The sequence below is a fragment of the Prenolepis imparis genome, unplaced genomic scaffold (assembly GCF_030444845.1).
Source record: "Prenolepis imparis isolate NDT839.2.m4 unplaced genomic scaffold, iyPreImpa1.0 SCAF_130, whole genome shotgun sequence".
Taxonomy (NCBI): domain Eukaryota; kingdom Metazoa; phylum Arthropoda; class Insecta; order Hymenoptera; family Formicidae; genus Prenolepis; species Prenolepis imparis.
In genome coordinates this window covers 38,919-65,126 of record NW_028141288.1, presented here as the reverse complement: position 1 = coordinate 65,126, position 26,208 = coordinate 38,919, and the positions used below count along the sequence as shown (strand labels likewise).

Below are 26,208 nucleotides of genomic sequence, written 5' to 3'. Positions count from 1 at the left end.
TAATTGAAAAGGAAGAGATTACGCAATATTATATTTAAGTAGACGACTAATGACATGACAGAGGGGTGACAAAATTATCCGACAAAATAACGATAAAATGCTAAAGTCGCCGTGGTATACCGAAATCATTGTAGGGAGTATGACATCCCCGTCTACCTCTTGCGGTAGAGCGAATGGGCACCGGCGTCCATGTATAGCGCTGAAAAAAATTAACACAAGCATTTATTTCGGCCGAGCGCTTACTCAGCGTCGCATTGCCAAATATCGTCGGTAACAAAGGAAACAAAAAGATATACAAAAATACAATCGGCCAGCGTCCGTAATTATAGCTAACCGATTACTCAACGTCACATTGACGGGTACTATCGGCACCTCAGGTAACAAAAAGAGTTCTAATAAAAAACACGTGCATTAGCATTCTAGTAAACAATATAGTTAGGAAGTGCAGCATGGACATTTGTTGGATAATAAAACAGATATGATCAGGCATGGGAGTCTGAGACGCAATATTGAGACAGCTGATGTTATCGAGGTCGTAAATTACCCTAAAGTTTTTTAAAAGATCGAGTTTCTGTTTTGCTATGAGGTTAGAGAATGTGAGAAAAATAACAAAAAGTACAAGTAAAAAGTTTCACACACATTTATTATTACTAATTCTTCATATAAATTGATATTACAAATACATAAAGTTTAAATCGATACATAAAAGTATTTTATTGAAATTACTGAATTACATATGATATCAGTTAGCAACTACGTTAACACGCCTCTTACTTCAACGAAGAAAAATTTTGCGAAATAAATGTACGACTAATCGGTCGTTGTGTTCGCAATTTTCGGTAAAAAGAGTAAGAAACTGATTAAGATCGTAACCGACAGACATATAATATAGAAATACACAGCTATATTGTCCGCAAGTTTGTGAAAAAAATCCTTGTAGTTGTCGAGTGTTCCATCGGTGGATGATGGAGTTTCGTCGAAGACGAAGGAGAAATCCGGGCTCCAAGGGTGGTATTCCATAGCTGTCGAAGTAGGTGCCTGTTCCGTGTTCATCGAGGAAAAAGGCGACCCAATGTTCTCCAGGTCGATTATGATCGTCTGTATTAGCGACGATAGCCGTCGACCTCGTCCACACCCTCGGAACTCTGTTGGCGGGATAGACACCCGCATGCCTGACATTGATATGGCTCAATGCTCGTAGAATTTCGCAAGAGTTCATTTTTTTGGTACAACGACGAACGCGTGGATCCTGGTATTATTTGAATAACTTCGGTTTTTATTTCTCCCGCTATAACGTTTTCGCTCGTCAATTTGAGCTTTGCAAGTCTTTCTTCTTTTTCTTCTTTTTTTTCAATCGCCTGCTCGGCTCTCGACAATTTTTTTATCTCTAATACATTATCCGTTTAAGCTTTAATATTATGAATTAGAACGGAATTGCCATTTACGTTGCTAGCAGAATAATCCTTGTCGCAGCTGGTTTTCACGCTTTCGTAGCTGACGTCGTCGTCGCTGTCACTCAATTGATAATTTTCGGGGGAACTACAAGTATCGGGTTGACTTACGCTGAGAGTATCGCTGCTGCCGCTATTATTTTGATCGAGTAGCCAACGTTTCAATTTGTAAACGTTATGTAACGCGCAATGAAAGATTTTTCGAATTCCGTGATGAGCGCAATATTGTCCGCACTCTTCATCTAATTAGATTTTTAAATGCTGGAGAGATACCTTCCAAATTATATATCTCTCTGGAAAGTAGATTTCGCAAGTAGTGTGCTTTTTCACTGCCTCTAACGTAAATGTGACGCGTGTGCCTTATAATTTCACATAAATGCAATGTAAAATATTTTGGATTAGTCTCGCCGTCGAACCATTCGATCCCATGATAATTTCGTGTGAGTCAGCAGTTTTGTCGTCTTACTTTTTCGGGTAATTCAGTGAACGGATGCGGCGGCATCATAATCCAGTGGTCGACGATCGACGCGTTAATCGCAACAACCGCGACTTCCTTGGGAAGAAACTTCTCGCTCGCATCGCGGAAGCCTTGTATGTCGATGACTATATCCATATTGCGAAGAAAAAACTTATACGTTTTTGTTGACGAGGTTTAAGTTTTTCACGATCCGTCGACGAGAGCGTCTCAAAGGAAACTGATATTTTTTTTCGTTACATTATAAGTTTTTTTCTCTTGAAACGCATCGGTGAATGAAAGTAAAGGAGGGTGGGGATAAGAAAAATACGTAAAAATTTTTAATCGAATATGCTGCAACGAGAAGCATACCGTGATAAAAAATTTAACCGGAAAAATCGACAATGACTTGACGAGACGAATCGATTTCTATTACATTATCAAATTCTGCGTAAACAATACAGTTAATTGTCTCGGTGAGCGCCTTTTCGAAACGTACCTCTAATCGTAAACTACCGTGTCTCACCCATAGACTGGGCTAGGCGCAGCCGGAAGCCGGACCGCTATTCCGCTACTCTAAAATATTCTCGTTACCGTGGCGCGAGAAATCGCGCCTGGCGCCCAATTATTTCACGAACATACCGGGTTACCGAATTGCAGTATATTACCGAGCACCCCGGTTACCGAAGGTTCGCATATTTAACGAACGCTCCGGATACCGGAATTTCTATCGTTAACGAATAACTAATCATTACCGTTGAACTTTTGAGATTGCACGAACCCCCCTTCGCGATCGGCGTTCGCGAGGCGGGTAAAGACGTCGCAATATATACATCACGGAAATCATGCTAATAATATTATTTGCTCGCATTAGATATTCTGCTGGTCGATTGCCTTCGTCATTTAACGACTTACGAAGATTGCTCCTTGCATTTTATTCATCGTTTATTTCGTAACATCACGCGTATTCAGTGATGTTAATATAATACCTGATATAAGGATATAAGAGAAAAAAAGAGAAAAAAGGAGAGAGAAAGAGAGAGGGGAAGAGAGAAAAATTATCTGATATTAATTTTGAATTCTAGAAGCTTGGAAATTTATCATCAATTAGATATAAAGTAAACCGTAACAATAGCGGAAATGAAACTAAAATATGTTGACGTATCAAATTTAATTATTATTTTATTATATAACAAATTCTTTTTAACATTTGTCATATGTAATTATATAAAATGTTAATTTAAAATTTTTAGCAATGTATAATATATATTTCTTAATTTTCTCTACTCGAATTTGTATAATGTATTTCTCATTTACTAATATAATGAAAAGTAAATATATAAAAATATAAATATAAATAAATATAAATAAAATGAGAATTTAAAGTATTTATTTTATTCTTAATGTATGTTTTAATACGTCATCGTTCTATATTTTATTTACTATTATGTTTATAAAGAAATGTATGTGCTTATTGATTCTTTCTAATTAAATCTTGCAGTTAAATTTTTTATAGGAAACTCTTAATAAATAAAAGTCTAAATGTCTTTAGCTGTCGATTATTTTTTTTCTCAATTATGTAATATGAGATAATCACAAACACATTGCATAATTCTTCGTACGTAATATCATCGATCTATTCTGAAAATGAAAAAAGATGTTATTATGCAAATATAAACACGAGTAAAGTCATTCACCAATACACTCTGTGGTTTATTTTTGCAAATTTTGTATTGAAAAATTTTACATTTTTCAATAAAGACATTATACTTAATTGTAATTAATATCACAAATAATATCAGGTTAATATTTGAATCATGAATTGAGATTCGAGATCAAATCTTGAGTTTTATGTCAAGAATGGTATTAAATATACCAATTAATATTTTAAAATATTTAACATAAAGATCTTTAATGTTACACATAATGTTACACATTTTTGCAAATTTTTTCTATTTCGATAAATCAAAATGGCTAAATTAAAAATAATTTTAACTTAATTTTGTAAAAAGCCAATACAAGTATGACAAACGAATTTCCTTAATCATAAACATCGTCATAATTTTGCTCATCAGGAATAATTTACTCATACGTATAAGTCGCTTACAAGAATAAGCACGCGCATAAATTACCTACGCTTCGAATAATAACATAAAATATACATGTACATACATTAATCAGCATTACAAATGGCTGACGCATCAATGCGAAATTTGTTGTCTCTACACTTGAACATTTACATATTAAATATAAGGTTCATTTTTCAGAACATTTTTGCGTAAAAAACGGAAGAGCAAAACACAATTGGAAATCTCATTAAACTATATTATAAAACTACAGTATTATAAAATATTTAATATTATAATAAATATAAATACCATATCAAATAAGACTCGTTAAATAATAAATATTATATAATAATAAATATAAATGCCCGTATTAAATTTATTTTCGATATTCAATTCTGCAATATAAGTAAAACATCTATATTTGTAGAAAATTTATACACTATAATTTTTAGATTTTATATACAATTCTCGTGATGTTTATAATATTTATTTTGTACAAATGTGTAATATATATTTATTATATATTCGTACAATTTTACGAATAAAATTTTAATAATATTAAAGCATAATCGAAATAATTTTTATTACTTAATTTTTTCTATTACTAAATTTTTGCCTACTTTCGCTAAATTCGGCTCTCTTATTAATAATATTTTTGTCTCCACTTCTAAAAACATTGACTAATTCTAAAGAAACCAAACAATTTAATTGAACGTTCTGAAACAACAATTTCATATTGTGTCTCAAGACAGTTTCATAAAAAGGACTAGTAAAAGTCAGGCACTGATATTAGGAGCAATAAAATTCTTTTTAAATTTCTCTATACCTATTGTTTAACTTTCTGGTCCTTTCTTTGGATCATCGAAGAGTGGAAACGTTCAAAATAAGTATAGAAGATTTTAAAAAGAATTTTATTGCACCTAATATCTGTCCTTGACTCTTACTAGCTTCTTTCATACCTTAGTATCCAAGACAATTTATTGATCTCAAGACAAGATAAATTTCTTTATTTCACCAAAGTGTCGTGTCCTTGAAACGCTTAATTTGTCCAGCATCGTCGAGCCTTCGCAAGATCAATTTCCATGCATGGATGAATCAAAATCATCGCAATTTAATTTTTTTGAAGCCGCCTCAACTCGCGGCCGCCTGGAACGGAGTACGAGCAGCTGTGGAAAACGCGGAAATTTGTACGCAACGGAATAGCTACACATATCAGGAAGAGATCGTCGGCGGCGAGGACTGTCTTTACCTGAACGGCTATACGCAGCGCGCTTCCGAAACGCCGTCATCCACCGCCCATCGATATCCGGTCATGATCTGGTTTCACGGTGGCGGATGGCTCACCGGGGCTGGTCATTCCGAATTTTACGGGCCCAAGTTTCTGCTGGATCACGATTTTGTCCTCGTCACCCTCAATTTTCGGTGAAGTTCGATCTTGATTATTCTTTAACCTTGAAGGGGTCGCTATTAAATGACATTATTGATTGCATGATTGACATCTGTCATCTATTTTCAGACGAATTAAAATATAAAGACATATAGGGGTCATTCTTAGATTACGTTAGGCTTTTGGGAGAAGAAAGTTGAAGTAGTTCTTACGTAAGATTTTTTAAAATGTTCCTCTGATAAGATAAAATCTAATCAAAATTTTTCTTGTCAAAATAATCATAAAAGTTTTCATTTTCATTTATTTTTATCAACTAATTTTAATTATTTTATAAAAATAATGAAAATGTAACTTTATATTTTGAAAAAGAGACTTACACTTTAGTACAATAAGTGTATTCAAATTTTATACCACGTGGATGACTAATGTCACTCTAAGATTAATTGTGTAATTTAATTTTTTACACGCAGAGATGTGTAATTTCTTATATTAAAATTATGTAAAAATATTATATGCACAATGAATGATGTTTGTTTTTACGCAATTATTGGGGAGGAGGAGTAAGAAAGTTATTACAATTTCTTTTATATACGAGGCGCATTTTTAAAGTAAGGTCCGTTTTGAAATAAAAAAAAGATCTTAACATATAAAAATAATTTATTTTAGCCAAAAAACTTCTACAAGCTTACTTTATTTTTCCACATAATCATCATTGACTTCCACCTATTTTTGATATAATTTCAACAGCTTCATAATTCCATTTTCTTAAAAGTCTGCCGCCTGTGTCTTGAACCACTTAGTAACGGCGTTTATGATGATTATGTGGAAAAATAAAGTAAGCTTGTAGAAGTTTTTTGGCTATAATAAATTATTTTTTATAGTTTTATATTGTTAAGATCTTTTTTTTATTTCAAAACGGTCCTTACTTAAAAAATGCGCCTCGTAATTCAAAGAGAAATCGATTTTTAAATAACAGATGTGTTATGCGTAATAACACGTCGATTTTTTGCATTAGACTTGGACCGCTGGGCTTCTTGAGTACGGAGGACCTGGAATGTCTGGGCAATCTTGGATTGAAAGATCAGCAGCAAGCCATGCGATGGGTGCAGGAGAATATCGTTTCTTTTGGCGGTGATCCGAACAGAGTGACTCTCTTTGGCGAAAGTGCGGGAGGCGCAAGTGTTCATTACCATATGGTGAACCCTCTTTCAGAAGGTAAGGTCTTTGGCAAGATTTTCATAATAAATCACATTAATATGTATATATATTTGCATCTATATGTGTGAAACACTTTTATTCTCTCCGGTCTTTGTGTTTTTAATTCCTTATAATTTATCTCTTTAAAATATTTAAATGACATTTATCTTTAAATTTATTATATTCTTTCTTTAATTATATAAATAATTGATATCAATTATATATAAAATATTATATTATATAAAATATTATATTATATATAAATATTAAATCTATTATTATATTATAATTATTATTAATTATATAAAATATAAAAAATATTTATCTTTTAATACATTATATTCTTTCTTGAATTATAATAATGCATATAGTTTAAAATATAAATTAAATATTAATATAAAAATATAAAACGCAAAGGAGATTTATTGGTACCGATCGTCTTTTCTAGGTAGGTAAATGAATTTTTTAACATATTTATCTCTGATAATAACGAATCATTGTAGATGATGTCATGTATAATATTTTCAACAATAATAATATTTTATTAAGAGAGTTTATATAATATAATTAAAAAATATTATATAAATAAAACATGAATATGACAGTTATCGTAATGTTAAAATTAAAATTAAACGGGACAATTTAATATATGTAAAACGAAATATTATAATTAAAAAATACAATTTTTTTAAATTACAATTATAGATTATTTAAAAATAAACAATTTATTTTACTATACTTCTAATTTACTGGAGTTTTTCTTTCGTTAATATTAAATGAATGAATGTTGAAACGATCTCAATCATGTTTCTTAAATCTCGAAGTAAAAGGAAGAAGTATAAATAATTTCAATTATCGAATAATTTAATACAATTTGTTTCTTACTAATTAATTTCTTTGTCGATTTATAGGCTTCGTATATTTTTCACATAAATATAGGTGTCTTAGAGTGTGCAAATGTAACATTTAATTAGATGCAAAGTATGTATATATATAATCTAAGAACTTGAATTAACTGCTGGAATTTGACCTGAATATTTAATACTTTGACTGCTTGTTAAATGTTTTCTCGTGCGGCCTTCTTACGCATTTCTTTATTCTTTATTTCGACAGGTATCTGAAGGCATTCGTTAAGCTGCCAATCATGTGTGCATAGCGTTGCTACGTGTTGCATGAAATTTATAAATTTTTATTTCCTTCTCTCTCTGGCTCTTTATCTTTTATACCTAAGTCTAATAAGATATATATTTTTTTTTTATTTATTTATTTAATATAAAATTTTTTTTATTTCTTTAAAATAGAACATCCTGTATATGAATCACATTTATTATTTGTAATATAATCTTATTTAAATTATTAATAATTATTCTAATGTAATCTCTGATTTAAATTGTTAATTACTATTTTGATGTAATCTTTATGTAAAAAGTCGAGCACATAAATCAAGTCCAGTTTGTAGTGTGAAGTTGGCGTCTCATTTTGTGGAAACTCATAAATAAATAAGAGTTCTGGCTTTATTTACAATAGTTCTAGAGTTCCTGATAGTTTAAACAAATAGTTCTGGCCATTAAAGCAAAAAAATCGATTCGGACAAACTGAGACGCCAAGTTCACGCAGCGTCTCACCACTTTGTCCTACGGCGTTTTCCTTATCAGTAATTATCAGAAATGAAAAGATCTATAGTTCTACATGAGTTCTAAGAAGAGTTCTACCTTTTAAAAGCAAAAAACACTAATTAAACAACAATAAAGACAACCGGATACCAATAGCTGTCGAAGTGAGATGCCAGTCGATTTTCGAGAGTTCTGCTTATTCTAAAGCAGTTCTCGTATAGTTTCTGACATGTACAATACATTTTTAAAGAGTTCTGATAATTAAAACAATTAAAAAGTTTGTTAAACAATCATTTTGCCCGAAAATGCATATTTTCGAGTCTAAAGGTGAGACGCCAGTCGATTTTCAAGAGTTCTGCTTATTCTAAAGCAGTTCTCATATAGTTCTGGGCATGTATATTGCCTTTCCAAAGAATTCTGATAATTAAAACAAGTAGACATTTTTTAAAACAGTTATTTTGCCCGAAAAATGCATATTTTCGAGTCTAAAGGTGAGACGCCAGTCGATTTTCAATAGTTCTTCTTCATTTAAAGCAGTTCTCATATAGTTCTGGGCATGTACATTACATTTCTAAAGAGTTCTGATAAATAAATCACTTAGAACTTTTTTAAACTAATTATTTTGATCGAAAAATGCATTTTTTCCACTTTAAAGGTGAGACGCCAGTCAATTTTCAAGAGTTCAGCTTCATTTAAAGCAGTTCTCATATAGTTCTGGGCATGTACATTACATTTCCAAAGAGTTCTGATAAATAAATCACTTAGAACTTTTTTAAACTAATTATTTTGATCGAAAAATGCATTTTTTCGACTTTAAAGGTGAGACGCCAGTCGATTTTCAATAGTTCTGCTTCATTTAAAGCAGTTCTCATATAGTTCTGGGCATGTACATTCGCTGCGTGAACTTGGCGTCTCAGTTTGTCCGAATCGATTTTTTTGCTTTAATGGCCGGAATTATTTGTTTAAACTATCAGGAACTCTAGAACTATTGTAAATAAAGCTAGAACTCTTATTTATTTATGAGTTTCCACAAAATGAGACGCCAATTTCACACACACCAATTTGTAATATTAATATTTTGTATGCGCGTGAACTATCTACTTTTACTATTTAACTTAAAATGTCATCTAAACACATTCATGCACAGCTGTTAAAAGCGTAACAGTGAGAGACAAGCTCTATATCTCTGCGCGTGCATCAGTTTCAGAAAAATTATATATGTATGCTTACATACTGACATTGATATGGTTGCATGATCCGTGAACAGTCACGCGAAGTCATTTTATCCCACTTTGGAATAGGCGTGTCCCGATGCAAAATTAAAATAAACTCGAAAAAAATTATGATGATAGATCACGTTTTCATCAATCTGCATATATATATACCGGGTGTCCCATTTTAAAGGACCCACTCAAATATCTCAGAAACACTGCGTTAAATCAAAAAATGTTTCCTACAAAAGTTGTAGGGTTTCGAGGGGGACATAACATAGTAATATTCATATGACCTTGGGCCACTTCTCCAAGGTCAAGTGAAGGTGAGAATAAATGTTTTAAATGGAAACCCATATTTTTATTATAACATCTTTTTCTACTAATTAATTTGAACAACTTTTATCTGAAGCATTTTTTTATTTTCTTCAAAATTCACCTTCTCACCTTCAAATTCTCACCTTCACTTGACCTTGGAGATGCTGCCCAAGGTCAAATGAATATTACTATGTTATGTCCCCCTCGAAACCTTACAACTTTTGTAGAAAACATTTTTCTATTTAACGCAGTGTTTCTGACAATGAGATATTTGAGTGAGTCCTTTAAAATGAGACATCTGGTATATATATATTCATGAAATTTATTAAAATATTTATTTATTTATTGTGACCGATATTATTTGTTTGTTGATACTTTATTTATTTAAATAGGCGCCGTAGGAATTTTTCTGACAAGATAATTTTTATTTATGAGTAATATGTGTTTTAAATAATCTAATTCAGTTACGAAACTGTGTGAATAAATATGTTCACAAAGTTCTGGCGATGCGAGAAAAACCAGTTTAACGAGACGTGCATGTTTTTCTGTATATGTAATTGACATTTTTATTCACGCTCGTGCATCGCACCTCTATCGATTGAAATTAAAAAAAAAAAAAACAGGAAACAAGTTGCAAGAGACTGATTAACTAAAGAATCGTCATCGCTAATTATGATATCGATAATAGAAATTTTCCCTATTTCTTGAATACGATATTCTGCATATTTTATCAATCATTCAAATGTTGCGCTATTAACGAACAGATGATTAATTCTGAGAAAAATAACATATGTTTTAGAAATCTGCATAAAAATGAATTTATTTTGTGTAGAAATAATTTTATTAAATATAAAAATAAAAACAAATTTGTATTTCTACATTGAACGATTAATATTGTAATCTGTTGTGTGCCTCGAACAAGGCACTGGGGTTGCGCCGAATTAAGGATGAGGATCCTCGGGTCGTGCAGGACTTCGTAGGAAGTTAGGAGTGTTGTACTCTTTTCTTTCTCTTAAAATACACTTTTATTTCGGATTGAATATGGTTTCGCTTTATTTCTCGTCCTTTCTTTAAATATATATTCGCGTAACATTCGATGAGCGTATCTTCGTATTCCTCTCAATAATTCAGGTCGTTGTTAGTGAGTCTCGTTCTGATGTTCTGGTTTCTTATTAGCGACCACGTCTTGATGTTTAGGAATTGTATTCGAGACTCCGTCTTGATGTTTAGGAGTTTTATTCGAGACTGCCTTCGCGGGCGGGCTCTCCGTCCTATATCCTCTTTGTTTCTTGGATTTCTTTCGGGAGAGGCCCTTGGAAACAGGTCTCTGATTGGTTAACAATACTCACGCGTTTTTGATCTAATTGCAAGCGAAGCAGGTCGAAGTCCCTGGTCTTCGCTTGCATCTCGCGGTTTCCGGTGCTTCGCGCGTGTCTCGCTGCGTTAGCGTTTTCACGCGACGAGCGTTTGTCGAGAGCGCTCTTTTATAAGCAAAAATGTTTTACAGTATTCTATAAAGATATTCAGTAAATTCTAATTTCTAATAACTACTGGTTATAGTTCGGGCTATAACATTCCTCCCCCGTAAAAAAAAGAAAAACGGAGGTACGAAGTTTTTCGCTTTCTTATCTTATTTTTGTTAAGATTATTTCTAATGCTACGTACAGTTATAATTCCCGTTTACAATGTAGTTTTATAATCGTTTCTTATTATTTTATTTTCGAGCTGACCGTCACATTGTATGGTTATCGTTTGTTCGGCGTCCGTCGAGTATAACCAGGTGTGCTCTTGGTGTAATGCTATCCATAACATGTGGGTTGAGACGTAGTGTCTTACATTACATTTGCTCTGATAATGTTGTCGCTGCGTATACATTTGCATTTCGCATGGTGCGTCTAAATCTACGCGGTGTATAGGTGAATTGCGTTACATATTGTGTATTAATTTTATTACAATTTCGCAATTCGCTTTCCGTCATTGTCGCATATGTTAATTTTTCTTTATTTATAACAATTATTTGATTATCTATTTTGATATAATTGTATACATTATTATAGGATGGTGTGGGGAATTTTATTACTTTTACAATATCATAGGTCGGTTGCGCAATTAAAGGGAAACGCAAAATAGTATATATTGTTGTCGGATCACAGTAAGTATATAACAGTAAGTATTAGTTTTCTATAAATAGCTTTAGTCTATTCGTATGCATGCGCACTGCTTTTCTTCCTTTTTTAATTGTGTAGTTTACGTCGGAATTCTTTTCGGTTATTACGTAAGGTCCTGCCCATAGTGCATCTAATTTTTTCGATCGTCCCCGTCGGAGCGTCTCGTCGTATACTAGTACTTTGTCGCCTATCTTAAATTTTGTTTCTTTCGCGGATTTATCGTAGTACCCTTTGGCTTTTATTTTGTCTTCTTTAATATTCTCTTTCGCGAGTTGATTTGACGCCCGTATTCTTTCTTTTAATTCTTGCGAGTAGTCGTCGTAACTATACGTTAGTTTGGGCGGTCTCGCTAGAGCTGTCGGTAGGTCCGCTTGATGCCCGTATACTAATTCGAAAGGTGTATGCCCCGTAGCCGTGTGTGGGGTCGTGTTATACGTAAACATTGCGTAGGGAATCCACTCGTCCCAGTCTGTTTGGTCGGCATTTATATAGTGTCTTAAATATTCGGCTAACGTACGGTGTGAACGCTCTAATGCTCCGTTGCTTTCGGGGTGATAAGCTGTTGTCTGAATTTTATCGATTTTAAGTAATTTGCACGTATTCTTAAATATTTCACTTACAAAATTTGTTCCTTGGTCGGTTAGAATTTTTTCGGGAATTCCGTATTCGAAAATTATTTTCGTGGCGAATTCTTTCGCGACCGTGTTAGCTTCTTGGTTTGCGATCGGTATCGCTTTGCTAAATTTTGTTAAATTATCTTGGAAAGTTAGTAAATATTTATTTCCGTTATTAGTAATTGTTAACGGTCCGACTATATCTAACGCGCATTTTTCGAATGGTTTACTCGGCGTGTCCGTAATAATGAGGGGTGCTTTTACTCGTCGCGATAATTTATTTTTCTGGCAGGATTCGCATTTCGAGATATATTTTTCGACGTCTCTTGTTAATCCTGGCCAGTTATGTTTTAATCGAATTCTTTTTATTGTGCGTTCGATTCCCTGATGTCCTCCTGTGGGTGCATCATGATATTCGTAGAGTATTTGTTGTTTCTCCTCTTCGGTATATACTCTTGCGTTATCGGCGAGTTTTTCTTCTCTCTCTTCTTCCTCTTCTTCTACTTTGAAGATTTCTCTCTTTCTTCTCTCGCTTGTATCTCGAGTTACGTGTCGACTTAGCGCGTCGGCGTTCGCGTTTGCTCGTCCGGCCTTGTGAATTATCTCGTAATCGTATTCTTCTAATTTTAATCTCCAGCGGATGAGTCTTGATCCGGGGTCCGTGACGTTAAATAGCCAAATTAGAGGTTTATGGTCGGTTATTATTTTAAATTTTGTTCCATAGACATATGGTCGAAAATGTTTAACTGCCCATACGATTGCTAACAATTCTTTTTCGGTCGTATTATAATTTTGCTCTGCCCGAGATAACACTCGGCTGGCGTAAGCGATAGGTCGGTCATTTCCTACCGGTCCCTGTGACAGCACGGCTCCGATTGCGTAGTCGGAGGCATCGGTGGTCACGTTGAATTCTTCGATGAAGTCCGGATATTTTAACACTGGCGCGGTCATTAATTTTTCTTTTAAGGTGTCGAACGCGATTTGTTGTTCGTTTCCCCATACAAAAACTTCCGTCTTTTTTGTTAGTTTTGTTAACGGTTTCGCGATTCGCGAGAAATCTTCAATGAATTTGCGATAGTAGCCCGCTAGTCCGATAAACGATTGTATGTCTTTTATTTTTTGTGGCGTCGGAAAATTTTTTACCGCGTCTAGTTTCGACGGATCGGGTAATATGCCGTTCTCGGAAATAATATGCCCTAAGTATATTACTTCTTTACGTAAAAATTCGCACTTTTCCGGTTGCAATTTTAAATTATGTTTTCGTAATCTCTGTAGTACTTCCACGAGTCTTTTGTTATGATCCTCTAAACTGGATCCGTATATTACGATGTCGTCGAGATAAACGAGACATCTGAGCCCTTGTATCCCTGTTAGTACCGAATTCATTAATCGTTGGAAGGTCGCAGGCGCGTTTTTTAATCCAAACGGCATTCGGTTGAACTCGTAGTGTCCATAGGGGGTTGAAAAGGCGGTTTTGTTTTTATCGCGCTCAGCCATCGGTATCTGGTGATATCCTGATGCTAGATCAAGCGTCGTAAAATATTTGGCGTTCCCTAACTGGTCCAATATATCGGTAATATTAGGCAGAGGAAATGAGTCGCCTATAGTTAAATCGTTAACTTTCCGGAAGTCTACTACTACCCTGAGTCTTTGTTTTCCTGACGCATCGGCTTTTTTCGGCACTACTAATAATGGAGCATTCCATTGACTCATGCTTGTTCTAATAATTTGGTCTTTTAGCATTCCTTGCACTTGCTTATTTACTTCTGCTTTATGCTTCTCGGGAAGGCGGTATGGTCTTACGTTGACGGGCGAGGTGTCGGCGCGCGTGTTTATCTCGTGCTTTATCGTCGCGGTGCATGTCAGTGGTTCTTCATTTAAATGAAATATATCGCTATATTCTTCGCATATCCGTTGTACTGAGCGTTTTTCTTCGACGTTTAGATGATCCGTGCGTAATAATTGTCAGATTCGTTCGTCGCGCGTTGACGAGTTATGAGTGTCGCCCGTGTGTATCGTGTATACTTTGTGTGCGTTATCTTCACATATGTCTTCTACGGTTACGAGCGGCGTACTAATCTCTACGGTCTCGTCGGTCGTATTAATTATACTGACGGGGCACACAAAATTTTTTGGTTCTACCAGGCATCGTCCGATATATATTCCCGGTGCTGTTTCTTCGGCCTTTATCACGCCTATCTTATTACGATTCGTTGCCGCTTGTATTATCGTTTCGCTACGCGGTTTTAATTGAATTTTATTGTACGATCGTAATTTTAATACGGCGTTTCCTATTTGAATCTCCTGTTTTTTGTAATCGCACGTGACTTGTTGCTTTTGTAGAAAATCGATTCCTATGATCCCTTCGTATTCCATTGGGAAGTCGTCCTTTACGACATAAATCGCGTGTTTGATTTTTCGGCTGCCTAGATCGATAGTCGCGTAGAATTTTCCTATTGTTCGCGCTTTATGCCCGGTTATGCCGATCAAAGTAATTTTGTCGTTGTATATCTCGGTTTCACCTTTCAGGTGTTTAACTTTTATTAAAGAGACAGTAGCTCCAGAATCGTAGAGCATGTTAATCTTGCCGTTCTTTACTTCGCGTATAGGTAGAGTTATTAAATTCAGGCTCGCTGCTCCACGAGGCGTCTGTCGCACGTGAGTCACCTGATATTCTATCGCGCGTGTCTTTTTATTCTTTTCTTCTTGCCGTTCTTCTTCGTCACTGCTATACTCGGATTCGGTATCTCTTTTTCGCGATTGTGGTTTCTTACGGTTTTCAATTTTATTTATGCTTCGCGATTTTTTATTATCGGTTCCCTTATCGCGGTCCGGTGTATTTGTTTTCGGCCTTCCATTTAAAGTCCAACACTCGTCGCGATTATGTCCGCGTTTTTTGCAATAATTGCAGAATTTCTCTACGGTATTTGCGCGAGGGGGCTTGTCCGGTTTTGGGAGCGCGTATTTACTGCTGCGGCAATCGCGTCCGTAATGTCCCGATTTTCCGCATTTATAACATTGCGTGGTTTTATGTTGACCTTGTCGCGGTTGTTGCCCAGTTTTGCTTTGTGATGCATTTGTCATTCGCGATGCGTTAGATCCTATTAACTTTTCTTCTGCGGTTGCGCCCGTTATCGCTTCTTGGAGTGTTGTGTATCGTTGTGATCGCACGAGTATTTTCAATTCGTTACGTAACCCGAATTGGAAATTGAGTAATGCTTGGCTTTGTATGGTTTCTAAAATAGCACGCTTATAGGTGCTCGAACGCTTTTCTCCCTCAATCATTGAGCTATATAATTTCCTGGCAAGTTTGTCGACGCGTTGTCCGAAACTCTGTGCCGGTTCGTTAAAGTTTTGCTTGAGCGAATTGAACTCGATTTGTAAATGCGCTGTACTCCGCTTACTTTGATAAGAATTTTCTAGTTGGTCTTTCAATTCTTCGAACGTTTGAATGTCTCGTGTCTCGAAATCTTGCATGGCTTTTCCCCGTAATTTAGTAAATAATATTCCTTGAATTAACGCTTCCTCGTCATCAGGGTGAATATTTTTAATTGCGTACGTACAGGAGTTTAGAAATTCTTGTAATCGGGTTCGCGTTGTGCCGTCGAACTCCGGTATCATTATTCGCGCCTCCTTTAGTGACATGTACCGTTGTGAGGCATTCCGCCGATTTCGGATGTCACGCTCGGTTCGTCCGTAAGCCATACGAGGCTCGTGCTCTTCGTCCGAATCTTGATCATAAGCGCGTTCGCGGGATCTAATCTGCCTATTGTCTAAGCGCCTATCCGCTCCCTGTTCGCGTGTGTGTTCGCGTAGATTCCGTCGATCTCCTGCGTCTCGATTTCGAGAGTAGTCGCGGTGATCACGTTGATTATTTCTGTCTCGCTCGGAAGTGAGTTCGCGTAGATCTTGCCGACTGTCGCATCTCTCTTCCGCATTTTGATTACGGGTGTGTTCACGGAGATGTCGATTATCGCGGTGCCTATTTGCATCCCGTTTGCGTGCGCGTTCGCGGGAGCTTTGACGACTCTCGTCTGATCTCTCTCCGCGTGACCTCCAATCGTACATTTTATTTATTTCTGTCCGCATTTCGATTTGTAAATCTCGTAGGCCTTGCAATACGTCGCGCATCATAGGATTTTCCTCGTTCGCGTTGTTTTCGACGGGTGTCCTATGTTCGGCGGGTGTCCTGTGTACGTCGACTTCTACGCGATGTACGTTTCCGCGCTCTATAGTTTCGCGTAGGCGACCAATTTCGCGGTCCACAGCACCCACGGATACGTCCGCTGCACCATTTGGTGGGGTGTGCATTACCGACATGTTATCTTCGTTAGAGTCAAAATCGCTACTATCGTACGTAGTTGACCATCCGCTTTTCTGTGACGCGTTGCTAGGGGTTTTGCTTGCGCGTATTTTAATTTCTTTTATATTTTCGTTATTACCGTCTGTTCGCGTCTTTAGTATACTTTCGTCAAAGCTATCGAAGGGGAACTCGCGCTTAACAATGACGTTCGCGGGTAATTCGTTTTCGCTTTCGTTTGAATATTCGTTTTCTAATTTTCTACGAACTCGCTCGAGTCTTTCTACAGTTAAGGGTAACGCTTGAATCGCTCGTTTGGCTGAGTCGCTATGTAGCCAAGATTTGTTCGCTATCGGTTTCGGGGATGTCTTGTTCCCTTCCGACATTCACGCAGAAATATTATAAGGATCGGACTTACAGTATTACGGTTCGCATCGTTACGCTCTTTATCGCTCGGTACGGCTTGGCTGCTGCTGCTGCAACTCGATCGCTCGTGGGCTGATAACGGCTGGCGGCTCGGTGCTCGTGATTGATACGGCAGGTCGTCGCTCGGTGATGATGCGTTGTCCGTGAGATTGTCGCAGGTCGGCGTTGTCCTTGGGACGTTGGCGATCCTACTCGATTCTCAGCTGCTTGCTTATCGCTCTTCGTACTGCTTGCGTTGTCCGTCCTTCACTTTCACTGCACTGTGACTTCTGCTTATTTCCGTCAGCTGTTTCTTCTAACTGACGTGCCTGCTTCCACACGTTGTGTATGTGTGTATTGCGGGTCTTATTTTTTAGTATGCTGCTTTCTGTGTTGTCCGTCGATTATTTCGACGTGCCTGATTTTTCTAATACTTTTGTATTGTTTTCAGGTCTTCAGGTTCCTGCTGGTCCTGGCGGTCCGTCGGCGCAATCCCACCGCTGCCACCAATTTTGTTGTGTGCCTCGAACAAGGCACTGGGGTTGCGCCGAATTAAGGATGAGGATCCTCGGGTCGTGCAGGACTTCGTAGGAAGTTAGGAGTGTTGTACTCTTTTCTTTCTCTTAAAATACACTTTTATTTCGGATTGAATATGGTTTCGCTTTATTTCTCGTCCTTTCTTTAAATATATATTCGCGTAACATTCGATGAGCGTATCTTCGTATTCCTCTCAATAATTCAGGTCGTTGTTAGTGAGTCTCGTTCTGATGTTCTGGTTTCTTATTAGCGACCACGTCTTGATGTTTAGGAATTGTATTCGAGACTCCGTCTTGATGTTTAGGAGTTTTATTCGAGACTGCCTTCGCGGGCGGGCTCTCCGTCCTATATCCTCTTTGTTTCTTGGATTTCTTTCGGGAGAGGCCCTTGGAAACAGGTCTCTGATTGGTTAACAATACTCACGCGTTTTTGATCTAATTGCAAGCGAAGCAGGTCGAAGTCCCTGGTCTTCGCTTGCATCTCGCGGTTTCCGGTGCTTCGCGCGTGTCTCGCTGCGTTAGCGTTTTCACGCGACGAGCGTTTGTCGAGAGCGCTCTTTTATAAGCAAAAATGTTTTACAGTATTCTATAAAGATATTCAGTAAATTCTAATTTCTAATAACTACTGGTTATAGTTCGGGCTATAACAAATCAAAAAACGTGTATTTTAGATTTTCGGTTTTCAATAAAGGCTAAACTGATCGAGTTTTTAATAAACGCGCAATACATTATAGACCGTGAATTGAAAATCACACAAATCGCTCGATTCTTTTAATCTTGACTTGACTTTATTTTTAATACTTTATTAGTTAATACTTATTTAATATTTATTATTTAATTTTAATATTTTAATGTTTTAATATTTTATTATTTAATATTTAATTATTTCAATATTTTTTCCTTTATTTTGATATTATTTTGATATTTAATTATAGAGTTTGTTTATCACTCTATTTAGCACTGTTGTTAATTAGTTTTCTTATGTCATACTTCTTTATTACCATTCAACAAAGCCTTATTTATCTTCCTATGAAACATATGTTTTTATTCCTGGTTTTTCTATAATTTAAATTAATTAATTATCCCTTGTTTTATCTCAGCATTATGGTTATTGTCCAATGATACCCTTTAAACCAGTGATCGAACCCAGACACACAGGTGTTATGGCGGAAGATCCATTAATTTCCGTGCGACAAGGCCGTATAGCTGATAAACCTTGGATAACAGGAATTACATCAGAAGAAGGAACCCTTAAGGTAGCAGATAAGGGACTACTAACTTTCTACATAGATCTCCAGTTCAAAAACCGAGAGATTTACATGATATTATCATTTTAGAATTACAATTATCGGAAAACTGCGCAGGATAATTTTTCTTAGAAACATTTATAAAATTTTGAAGATAATTTTTAGAATAAGATCGGAAAACTACTTCTTCCTGTAACTTATTTCAACAAAGCTTGCTTGCATAAAACCTTATAAAAGTATTTGTTTTAGAAACAAAATCTAGATAACATGTAAATACAGTTTTAACATCACACTTTTAACCGTGTTGCAAATTATTACATATTAATAAATTATTGGATAATTCTTCGACACAAGCATTATTAAAATTTCGATTAATCTTATTTTATGATAACGTAATATAAAATTTCTTATATAAAATTTTTTTTAAGTTGAACAAACAATTTATGCATAAGATGCTCCTCAGGTATTTACGGACGAGATCAGGGTGAACATGTGAAGAAATTGAATAGTGATTTCCACAATGTTGCACCTCTCAGCTTATACTACGAAGAGCGATACCGTCTTCGAGATACACAATTTCGAGATGAAATAAGCACTAGTATTCGCGAATTCTACTTCGGCAATGAAGACATCGATGAATCCGATGAAGCTAGATTCAAAGTCATCGATGTAATTTAGTTTTTACTAATTACTATTTAATTACTAATTAATTTAATTAGTTTCTGTATTAACCTAATAATTTTGCAGATGTACAGCGACGCGTGGTTTAATCACGGCACTCACGAAGCTATCCAAGACTTTATTGTGAATCAAACTTCATCAGTCTATTATTACTACTTCGCGTACAGAGGGAGCATCTTTTAGCTCGATATTCGACGATAGAGAAAGGAATTATGGAGTGTCACACGCGGACGAATTGCAGTATTTGTTCCCTGTGGGTGAACAATTGTTCGTGGAAACGGAATTGTCCAAGGAGGATAACGAGATAATTAGTATCATGACCGAACTCTGGTACAATTTTGCAAATTCCGGGTAAGTGTTAATATTTTTAGCGATAAAATTTATTACTGAATACAACCAGCTATCTCACAATTCGGATTTACATCGTGATTTTATTATGACTTATATATCAGAATTTGGTAAATATGCATAATAACGGACCCAGCCCCAATCACCTTGACCTTGACATGTTGTCAAGGTCAAGATGATTGGGGCTGGGTCCGTTATTATGCATATTTACCCAGAATTTTATATATACAGGGTGTCCGGTAATAGTCGCATCAACCGTCGTGTGCAGGTAGAGCTAGTTAAACCGAGTAGAAAAGTCCTCTACCATTTTGCGATATTCTCAATAATAAGAGAGAAATAAATTTAAAAAAATCAGCCAATTCGCGCGATGATAAGCGTGCGGCGAGAAGAGACAGCCCACTCGGGGGTCCAGAGTTAGCGCTACTCGTATGGAGTTACTGTCTTTTGTAAAGTGCTCCTCCCCGCTTCATCGCGCGCTTAGCAACCGTGTAACATTATACTGTTTCTTTTCGCCGCATGCTTGGTAACGACATAAAACTGGGCTGTCTCTTCTCGCCGTCGTCACGCGAATTGGCCGATCTTTATTAATTATTATCTCTCTTATTATTGAGAATATCGCAAAATGGTAGAGGACTTTTCTACTCGGTTTAACTAGCTCTACCTGCACACGACGGTTGATGCGACTATTACCGGACACCCTGTATATATAAATTTTATAAAAATGTGAAAGACCAATGTGTGTATATAATAAAATTAATATTTAATCACGATAATAGTTAGCGTAATAATGTCTATTTTTTGCATTATTTTATCATGATTATCTTATAATAATTATACAATGAGTTAATAATGGAGTTATAATAATTTTTTCTTTTGATTATATACGTTGAAAATGATGCATTAGTATATAAGGTACATATTATAATAAAATTCTTTAGAAATCCAACGCCAAAGGTCACGAAGGCAATTCCCATAAAGTGGAAGCCGGTGAAAGCAAATTATTCACCAGAGTATCTATACATAGGAAATTCGTCTAAGATAATTATGGAAAACAATCTTCTCTCGGAAAGAATGACATTTTGGAATCAGCTAACACATCGGATGAAGTTACATAGTGCAGATTTAAAAAATTTTAAGGACGAGTTGTAATTTACAGTTGTAATTAACATTTTTATAAATTGTTGTACGAAGATCTTTCAGTGATTGCAAGAACTTCAAAATGTTGAGATCTCTTAAGAATTTTTAAGAATTGATTTTCAAAATTAATTTTATAAGAATATATTTTTAATCTTAATTGAAACTTTATAAACAATTTTAATTATGGGTTATTATAAAATTTTGTATTAAAATTATTTTAATAAAGATATTAAATCTAATGTATATGTTCTCAAGTTGCATTTTCTTTATATTTTTTCTACAAGGCTTAGGCTTATTCTTTTTTTTTTTCTTTAAGTCTAAGTCTCTCTTCATAAACATCAATGCATTTTATGAAATCATTTGGTATCAATGCACATTTTCTTAATTTCTTATTCATAGATATAGTCGTAAAATTAAGAGTCATAATTTTTATAATCTTCCTATTAACAAAAATTAAAAGATAAATATATATCTTGTGATTATTAATTTTCTCAAATAGTAATAACATAATCTGTGCACAATTTTTCTATGTTATTTCAACGTGAACAGTTTCCATTTTTTAAAGAGTATATGATATTTTTCTTAAATTTTCTGAATAATCTAAACAATAAAATATAATTATTATAAATTCGCATATTTATGATTATATATTTATAATTATATATCTAATTATATATTTATAATTATATATATGTAATTATAAAAATATATATAATTATTTATAGAGCATCATAAATGTTACAAAATTTCTAAAAAATATGTGTCTGTTAAAGAGTCTTGTGTATTACTATTAACTGCAAAGTATTATATTAATCTGTAATATATAAGACAAAAAAATCAAAAAGGATTTTAGGCCGGAATAAATAGAGCAATACATGGTTCTAATTTTTCATCAATACTTCGTGCAGCATCGGCATGAGGAAATATTGAACATCAGTTCTAGTTTTATATTTTCTTTTAAAAACTGAGATATACGAAGTAAAATGCTCTCTCCGTCAAGACCACAAGGACATTGTTTTCTTTTCTTCTACACAACTTCTACCTACAGTCAACCAAAAAGTATATCTTGTTCTCTATTGTCCTTCCTTGTCCCTACATAATATTATCTTCAAATATGCAACGCATGATTCATCGGACAGCAATCGCTCGAAGGCAAAAATCATACCTACGTAGGTACAAAAAATGCAAGCATATTTTTATCATGATTTTTCGTACGTTAGGCTTTCTCGATATACATTGGAAACATCGTGAATGGAAAATATCGACTCATTCGAGCAAGAATAGAGCTATTTAGCAGATAAACTATATTTTGCCGATAAACATATTGGTTTGCTTTCTTTATTTATAATAAAAAAAAAGAAAGCATTAAAATATATTCCTAAGGCAGTCGTCTTGCGACAGTACAATTCAAAATTTTATAAGTCAACGTTAAAACATCTGATTATTTATGGTTATACAAGTGAAACCTTTAAGTATTTCTGACCTTCACACACAAAACAATGAGCTGCGGCGCATCCTTTTCAATCGCTCTTTCACGTCGAATAACCGTGAAAGTAAACATCTTTTTATTATTGCATTTCTAAAACTAAACGGTTAATAATTTCAGTTTTTTACTAATATTTCTAGAGTGTAACATATTCCTAAAGTGTAATTTATTTCTTCCATATATCTGTCTTATATTATTTTCTTGTTGTTCCTATTAATTATTAAAAGCTAAAACATGAGATTTTCTTACTTTTTGTGTATGTAATATCTGAAAAAAATGCAATTTTTGAGCGATTATCTCGCGTTTGGAACGGTCAAGTATTTTTAAATTGTACAAACGTGTAGATATCATATTTAATAATAAATAGCTAAATTTTCAAATTTTTCTTATTAATTGCGATTCACAAGAAAACTACCTTAAATGTGCGGCTCTTGTGTGACTCATCGTGACAATAGTAATTACTCGATGTCAGAAATCGTACATGAGTATAAACAGAAAAAGTAAAGCAGAAATACTTTTACCATGATAATTCGCATCGAGATACATTAGATTTTTCGATACACATTAGTCATATCATAAATATATAAAATATATAATACAGATACATTAGGATTTTCGAGACACATTATTTAGAATGTTTTAACAAGTTATTTCGATCTCTCTCATTATAATTATCATCATTGTTACAAATTCGTTATTATTGAATTATGAAAGAAATTTCTTCGTAAAAAAATAAGTAAAAAATTGCTTATTCAAGTAGTGCAGTTTTTTCATTCTTATTCTCAAAATTATTATCAAATTGTAAAACGTAAATGATTACTATTCTTTTTTCATATATTTTTTAATAAAATAATATTTCTTAAAAAGTAAAAAGAGAAAAACAGAAAAAAATTAAAAAAACATTACATAAATTTAATTTTAACAACACAATCAAATATGTATAAAATTCTTATTTATTAAAAATAATTAAAGTCGAGCGATTCTATAACTTTATAAAAATTATGTCAAACGATTAAAAAGACTAATTTTAAAAAAATGCGATTTTATTCAAAATTCCTAACGTATGCAAATATAACATAAAAAAAATATTTATCAATTTATCGAATTTATATAACAAATTTTTTATTAATTAAAATAATTTTTATTTTGATTATTTATTTGTAATTTATGAGCACAGTGCTTTTCTTAAAAAGCCGCTTGGCTCAACACACATCTTACTTGAAAATTTCTGCTTGTGACCTCTCTTATTGCATTTTTTGATATTTTTGCCTGTTAGAAATATACGCTCGTAAAAATTTTCTTTGAAAATCTTTACTTTCTCCATTCATTTATCACTTTATGTATACAATGAATACACAAAAGCTGAAAATGAAAGAAAACCTGTTATAGACGGCAATAATCTTAGACCTGTGTCCTGCAGATGGTCCATATTTGTACGATTCTTTGCCTATGTCTACGAAATTTTACTTAACGCGATTCATTCTTGATATTATAAGCATTTCAGAAGATTTAAGAAAAGTAAAATCAATTTTTCAAAATTTTTAAATATTTCCTTATGCGATCTGCTATATTCCTGTGATATTCAGCAATTAGTCGGCATCAAAAATCAAATATTAACTAAGTAAATAGAAAAATGATATGTAGAAATTATTGTACAACCCCATAGAGATTTGTTTGAATACAACATTAGATTCCCTATATCGACTATTTCAATTTTTTAATTACATATTTGTGTAATAATTATAATATTTGTTTATATATAATATATGACGGCAGACCCTTGTCACATGTTTTAACCGTTTCAGCTTTTCACGCGTTAAACTCGAGGCCTTTCGGCTCGATCTGTTGCGCTCGGCCCAACTGGGAATGCCCGAGGCAGTCTATTGTCTGACTCATTTGGCGCTCAGATGGAACCATTTGGAAGGACTAAAACGCCAACTTTCGAAAAAAATGTCTTTTTGTACATAAAACGTACTCAGCTCTCGACTTATAGCTAAATCACCAAATCCTCGGATCTAGCGATAAGTGTCTTTATTAATAAATGGTTGTATCTACTTTACGCAGTATAATCTTTGATGTATCAACCTGCCTCACGCACAACCTTATATAGACATGTACAATATGTTATATAAATATGTTAAAAAAAAAAAAAATTAACACTACTGATTTTGACATACATATATCAGCAATGGCATGAATAATGTTAAAAAAATTTTAGCCGTCGTCTGTATTTTATTAAAATATTTTCGCGTTTAATATATCTATTTATATACGACTAAAAATTCATTTTTACATATATGAAATTTGATTTTGGAAGATAATATAAAATAATTAACATCAAGCTATGTGCGTATTCGTAAATTATTATTAAAGATTGTCGAATATAAGACATTTGCAAAAATGTATACGTTTAATTGTAGCTGGAGCCTATCAAAATTTCGTACTTTACTTCAATAAGGTCATTTTATGCTACTGAAAATTTGCTGAAAATAAAACTTTTGTTTAAACTATATACATATATTGTATTTACCAAAACTACATATAATAAAATCTTAATTTTTCCTTCATTTCGAGTCAATTATAAATTAATAGTACATAATTAACTTACTTATATACTTGATTAATTCAATTGATTTTATTCAATCCGTTCTTGAAAAGCTAATTTTTAACAAGCTTTTTCAAATTTGTAAAAATATTTTTATAATTCTTTTTACAAAATTTTACAAATATAATATTTTTTTTAGGGATTTCACACACACACACACACACACACACATATTTTCTATAAGTTAGCGCATGTGTCGAACATACACCATAGCTATCTCTCACTTTGTTGTTTCCCCACTGTTCCTACAAATATTGTAGTAGTGTTGTGTTTCGTGTGTTCTTTTTTTTTGAGTGTTAGTTATTTCCATTCATAAAAAGATATGGAATTCAATCCGGAGCTGGCCATAAAAGAACAAATGCTGAGATATGCTGAAGAGCTAATGAGAATAGTATCACAAAAAAAACTATTCTTTGTTCCAACAAAATGTATGGAAGTGAATTGTGCTTTTGGAAATATCACCAAAAATTATTTATTGCCAAAGCTTGAGAGTAAATCGACAATAATAGGTAAGAATATAAAGAATAAATTATATAAAATTGTGTGTATAATAATAAATTTTAAGACAAAATTATTTTTTAATTCTCAAATATTGCGTATTACTTTAAGGTACCGATAGTTCAGAGAAAATGATACAATATGCGAGAAAAACATATAAAAGCAGCAAAGAAATTGATTTTGAAGTATTTAACATTCAAACTAAGAATCTACCCAAGAAATATATAGGTCAATTCGATCACATTTTCTCTTTTCCGACGATACTTTCTCGCAATGATATTCTGTAAGTATAAATTAAATTTTATTATATAAAGAAAAAAAGTTTTACAAAAGTTGTTTTAAATAAATAATATTTTTATAGAACCTTTTAAAAATTTTCACGAAATTGCTTTTTTTTTTATTTTTATGTTGATATTTATGCAAAATATTATATATAATGATAAAAAGTACAACATATTGAAACAATAAGCTCTATGTTAATTG

At 33.8% G+C, this 26,208-nt stretch overlaps 2 protein-coding genes across 5 annotated transcripts in view; both read left to right on the top strand.

The window, feature by feature from the left end:
• LOC145947723 (cholinesterase 1-like) overlaps positions 1–26,208 on the top strand; it is a 53,297-nt gene that overhangs the window by 2,681 nt on the left and 24,408 nt on the right. The window contains exons 2-7 of one of the 4 annotated variants that reach the window (XM_083057504.1): positions 5,101–5,396; positions 6,377–6,576; positions 18,824–18,979; positions 19,434–19,639; positions 19,718–20,002; positions 20,938–21,236. In XM_083057504.1, the coding sequence (XP_082913630.1) occupies positions 5,287–5,396; positions 6,377–6,576; positions 18,824–18,855 (342 nt within the window). In that variant the 5' untranslated portion in view covers positions 5,101–5,286 and the 3' untranslated portion in view covers positions 18,856–18,979; positions 19,434–19,639; positions 19,718–20,002; positions 20,938–21,236. Of the gene's footprint in view, positions 1–5,064; positions 5,397–6,376; positions 6,577–7,671; positions 7,943–18,823; positions 18,980–19,433; positions 19,640–19,717; positions 20,003–20,937; positions 21,240–26,208 lie in introns of those variants that run through there. The other 3 variants (XM_083057500.1, XM_083057501.1, XM_083057502.1) reach the window with 3 other exon arrangements.
• LOC145947726 (carboxylic ester hydrolase-like) lies at positions 18,887–21,148 on the top strand. The gene is made up of 4 exons (XM_083057505.1): positions 18,887–18,979; positions 19,454–19,639; positions 19,794–20,002; positions 20,938–21,148. The coding sequence occupies exons 1-4, from the start codon at positions 18,887–18,889 to the stop codon at positions 21,146–21,148; spliced, it is 699 nt and encodes a 232-aa protein (XP_082913631.1).

Bases quoted from the DNA above. Each gene is read 5' to 3' on its own strand.
- LOC145947726 (XM_083057505.1), top strand. From the start codon at position 18,887: ATGGCGGAAGATCCATTAATTTCCGTGCGACAAGGCCGTATAGCTGAT. The intron at 18,980-19,453 runs GTAGCAGATAAG...GGACGAGATCAG, and splicing joins CAGAAGAAGGAACCCTTAAG to GGTGAACATGTGAAGAAATT. The intron at 19,640-19,793 runs GTAATTTAGTTT...AAACTTCATCAG, and splicing joins CTAGATTCAAAGTCATCGAT to TCTATTATTACTACTTCGCG.